The sequence below is a fragment of the Porites lutea genome, chromosome 11 (genome assembly GCF_958299795.1).
Source record: "Porites lutea chromosome 11, jaPorLute2.1, whole genome shotgun sequence".
Lineage (NCBI taxonomy): Eukaryota > Metazoa > Cnidaria > Anthozoa > Scleractinia > Poritidae > Porites > Porites lutea.
In genome coordinates, this window is record NC_133211.1 from 18,177,833 (window position 1) to 18,183,143 (window position 5,311).

At 40.0% G+C, this 5,311-nt stretch overlaps 1 protein-coding gene across 1 annotated transcript; it reads right to left on the reverse strand.

Moving 5' to 3' along the window:
* Positions 1-304: 304 nt before the first annotated feature.
* Positions 305-4,601, reverse strand: LOC140951638 (tubulin alpha-1 chain). The gene is made up of 6 exons (XM_073400936.1): positions 4,461-4,601; positions 3,791-4,013; positions 2,958-3,106; positions 2,457-2,849; positions 840-1,127; positions 305-687 (listed from the first exon to the last, which is right to left on the reverse strand). The coding sequence occupies exons 1-6, from the start codon at positions 4,461-4,463 to the stop codon at positions 385-387; spliced, it is 1,359 nt and encodes a 452-aa protein (XP_073257037.1). The 5' UTR covers positions 4,464-4,601; the 3' UTR covers positions 305-384.
* Positions 4,602-5,311: the final 710 nt, after the last annotated feature.

The window sequence follows — 5,311 nt, forward strand, 5'->3', positions numbered from 1 at the left end:
AAAGAAAATCGTCCAAATTTGGTCAAGGCTAGCTGGTTATGAAGATTTGTCAGGGATTTTATGCCACTAGAAACGAAACGGATCGAAAAGATAATCAAAACTATATTTCCATTACATTCTTAGCAGATTTTCTCCAATACTGTGGGGTAGTTTGGTATGTTTTAAATCTTATTTTTTGGGCTACGAGTTAGGAAACTGTCATATGAAATGTGGGGTGAATACCTACAGTAGGTGACACATCAGCTCTCTTAACATGAATCACACAAAAAAGAAAAATAATACTCCTCATTTAAGACAAATTAGCTTAGAGGTTAACTGAAGCTTTTATTAGGAACTTTTAATTCCAACCAGACTTTTTCTCAAATCATGAGGATTGCTCTGTATTTAGTATTCATCTCCTTCCTCTTCTTCACCCTCGGCATCAACAGAATCCACGCCAACTTCCTCGTAATCCTTCTCCAGGGCAGCCAAATCTTCACGAGCCTCAGAGAACTCTCCTTCCTCCATACCCTCACCCACATACCAGTGGACAAAGGCACGCTTGGCATACATCAGATCAAACTTGTGATCCAGACGGGCCCAGGCCTCAGCAATAGCTGTGGTGTTACTCAACATACAAACAGCACGCTGAACCTTGGCCAAGTCACCACCAGGAACAACTGTGGGAGGCTGGTAGTTGATGCCCACCTGAAAAATAAATTGATTGAAAAAATTGAATGCAACATGACTTTTTCTAGCTTAAGGTGTGTAAAAGCTAAGAGCAGCTTCCGTGTCACGGATGTGAAACATATACGAATACGCAAACTGGTTTAAAAAAAAATTAAGACGGCTTTACCAACCTTAAAGCCAGTTGGACACCAGTCTACAAACTGAATGGTTCTCTTGGTCTTGATTGTCGCAATAGCTGCATTCACATCCTTGGGTACCACATCACCACGGTACAGCAGACAGCAAGCCATGTATTTGCCATGACGTGGGTCACATTTTACCATCTGATTGGCTGGCTCAAAACACATGTTTGTAATCTCTGCAACACTCAACTGTTCATGGTAGGCCTTCTCAGCAGATATAACTGGAGCATAAGTGGCCAGTGGAAAGTGAATACGTGGGTAAGGAACCAAGTTGGTCTGTACAATGAAAAACCAAAATCATATAATTAGCTACCATTCAAATCATGAATCACAAAGAGAGTTACTAAAGAAAAAACTATGATAAGTAACTAAACACATGCTTTTTATAAAGCTTTTTTTATTGACATAACTTATCTAACTTCAGTGTTCAATCTAAAAATTAGTCAAAGTGGGTATTGTTTAACATAGCATTTTAAATAAATTGGACCATGCCAAAGATGGTCTGGGTTATTCGGCTACGAATTTGAAAATTTGAAGAACTGACATCACCCAAACAAAGCTGTATCACAGTGTTAATTGCTGAGCTTGAAGCAGTTGGAGCTTAACTTATTAAACTGACTTCTCCAGCTTCACCATCCTTCTCCAGCCCATCTTCATGTTCTTCAGTATATATAAATAAGGTTACCTTTTCTGGAGTCAGTATGACACAATAATTGTCATCCGTTCGAACGGCTTCAGTCTGCTACACAGCCGTTTTTAGTGTCGTCAAGCAACGCTCCTCCCCACTAACTTTTTTTCAACAAGTTCCCGAAAATAATATTTTTTTTATCTTTTACGCTTTTGTAGTTTATGAGCCAGCGGAACGAAACTTCATTTTCCTTGCATGTCGAGAACACAAAACACGAAAAATGTGTTTTTTTAATTGGTTGCATTTCTTTTTCTCTTGGCTGTTTCTCTATCACAAAGCCAAGATACACGAGTCTTTTCCAGCACGTTAGACTTTGCGTGACAATTTTCTTATCAATGAAATCGGCGAAACTCGAATTCGATACTCACAATGTCTTATCGCGCGACGAGGTTCTGATCGCTTTAATTATACTTCTTCAAGTGTTGCTTTCTTCTTGACGCAGTGCGAGAAAAGTACAGTTATGTTTCCTACGCGACCTTGTATTTCATTTGCAGAATTGTAGAATTCAACAGAAATTACATGAAACGCACAAAATTTGTCTGTGACTTGAGCGCATAAGGAGTTCGCATAAGGAATTCGCTTATCTGTTATACAATTCAACAGAAAATACATGAAACTCACAAAATTTGGCATCCTGGTGAACAAAAGTACTTCTTTGTTCACTTCAATTAGAGATAGCAATATTTCCAGGGGGTGTGCGAAAATTTTGGAAATTCCGGAGGGGAGGGTGGGGGATAAATTTTGGGTGCTGATTTTGGAAAATCCAAAGGGGAAGGGGGTTATACGGCCAATCCCTTCCGTGGGGGTGGTATGGATATTTTCTGGAACCACACAATTTCACTTTGCGTCAGAATAAAATATTTCGCGCCGTCAGGAGAGCAAAAACGTGACCTAGATTAAACGCTGTAATTAGTTACCTGGAACTCAGTCAAGTCAACGTTCAGTGCACCATCAAAGCGCAGTGAAGCAGTAATGGAGGATACGATCTGACCAATCAGACGGTTCAGGTTGGTGTAAGTTGGCCTTTCTATGTCCAAGTTACGACGACAGATGTCATAAATGGCTTCATTATCCACCATAAAGGCACAGTCAGAATGTTCCAAGGTTGTGTGAGTGGTCAGAATGGAGTTGTAAGGTTCAACCACTGCTGTTGCAATCTGAGGTGCTGGGTAGATAGCAAACTCCAATTTGGATTTCTTGCCATAGTCAACAGACAGACGCTCCATGAGAAGAGATGTAAAGCCAGAACCTGTACCTCCACCAAAAGAGTGGAAGATAAGGAATCCTTGCAAGCCAGTGCATTGGTCTGCCTGGTGAGGATAGAACAGATCAACTTTTAACAAAGTGAAAGGAAATACGTTGTCGTTTTTTTAGAGAGAAAATACTTAAATGGAAAAAGTGTTCAGCAAGTTACTCACCAGTTTTCTGATCTTGTCCAGAACAATATCAATAAGCTCCTTTCCAACAGTGTAGTGTCCACGAGCATAGTTGTTAGCGGCATCTTCTTTACCGGTTATCAACTGTTCTGGGTGAAACAGCTGTCTGTAAGTGCCAGTCCGAACCTCATCTGCAGCAAAAAAAACTGTATATGAAAGACCATTCATACATTGACTGCTCACGTAAGTTTGAGAGTCACTTGTGGAAAAAATAAATTATATTCTTGATCCTATCCTGTAGTTGGTCTGCTTTTGCTAAGGTAAAACAAAATGGCGGTAACAACAAAAGGCACTTAATTTGGAAACAAAACGATCTTACAGGAACGGTGCCACACTGTACTTGGAAGAACTCCACACAGTGGCGGATCCAGGGGACCCGGGCCCCCCCTTATTTTTCGACCAAAATGAGGCCCGAAGAGCCGAAAAAAACTTTCTTGGAGACCACCCCCCCCTTAACTCAGGGTCTCGATGACCGCCCCCCCCCCCCCTGGTCTGGATCCCCCACTGTCCACACACAAAAAAAGATTTTTACAGAACCACACAGAATAAAAAATAGGACAAAAACGAAAAATAATATTCCATCTTTCAGGGAGGAAACAATGTCAAACTTTGGTTAATAATTAACCAATCTATAGCTTTACCAAATTTCTACTTTTCTAACATCGCCGACTAAAAATTAACCAAAACACTTTGAATTTACCGACTCAACTCACAGAAGAAGCAGACTCATAAAATCCGAGATTTAGATTTCTAAACTAAAAGGTGCCCTCGTCAAATCTTGATGTGGTTTTCAAGCAATTGTGGTATTTTCTTACCGACAACAGTGGGTTCCAAGTCTACGAAGACAGCACGAGGAACGTGTTTTCCCGCTCCAGTTTCGCTGAAAAACGTGTTAAAGGAATCATCACCACCGCCGATGGTTTTGTCGCTCGGCATCTGGCCATCAGGCTGAATTCCATGCTCCAAGCAGTACAACTCCCAACAAGCATTTCCAATTTGAACTCCGGCTTGGCCAACGTGGATAGAAATACACTCACGCTGTGAAAAATCAGGGAATATTTTAATTTTAAAATTCGTCACTACCATACCGACAACTTTGTTTACTCGACGAAGACTTGCCATTGCTTCCGATAAAGTTGACTACCGTTTATCCTCGGATAGAAAACGCCTGTGACTTTCGAAGCGCTCAAGGTTCTAGTCGTGGTGAGTTGTTACAAACAATAAAATGGCGGACTTCTCGAAAATTCTAAACGATATTGTGTTTACACTATGAAAATTTTCAAAAGTTTCAATCCAAAAGTACTGAGAATTCTGTTAAAAGAAACAGTATCATGTTTTCAGTTTTCTACTTCGTGTTGGGGACTTGATTAAGCCAAGAACGGTTGAATACTACGAGCGTGTACACTGAAGGAGTGAAGAATGTAATTTCGAAATTCACCCGCAGGACTACCTAGGACACTTTTCAGTTAAGACCTTTCTACTTACCATTTTGATTTAGAGAGTTAACTTAATAAGAATACTAGGAATGAGTCGAATTATTGAACAGAAGTCTTCTTTTTCTTCAAGGTGACGCCTTTGAAAGAAGACTAGCAACAGTTGTGAAATATGCAAGAGTGATCGCGTGGACGCCTGTTTTATATATAGAGCGTTTTTCGTATGACGTCACGGCGGCCATATTGGTGTTCCAGAAAAATCCTGTGGGACTTGAACTCTTTTCTCATGTAAATGCTCTCTTTTGTTCCAATATAGCATAGATGCTGGTGACGTGAGTGAAAACGTTCTATATTGGTGTTTCATTTAATGAGTTTCATAGCAACCGGCAAAGTATTGCCATCAAATTGACACATCTTGAAACATTTTTTTAGTCCCTTGGGACCCAGGGTCTTAGGGCTTATCGTTACGAGTCGCTTCTGGGAACTTGTAGAGAAATACACTGTCAAAAAATAATACACGTGCATTTCCCCTACATTTCAATTTTCACGAAAGAATAAATAAACAAATAAAATAAATCGAGCCTCAGGGAATGACGAATATGGCGAATTATAATCATATGTAATCTTTATCTTTCCTTAGCAGCCACACTTGACCACGAGTACCATGTTGCTTCCGTTTATTATTTTACAGTAGTATTATTCTGTATATTTGTGATTTTTCCTAACAACCTGATGAAGGCTGCATGGTCTTCGCCAGACGAAATATTGTATACCTCAGCCGGTTTTTCACGTTGTTTGATCAGTCTTTGCAGAAGTCTTTTTGACTTAAATTATATTTTTATCTTTTTCGACTGATCACGATCTTGTTTGATCGAACGTTGAGCTGCATTGATCGTTCACGGT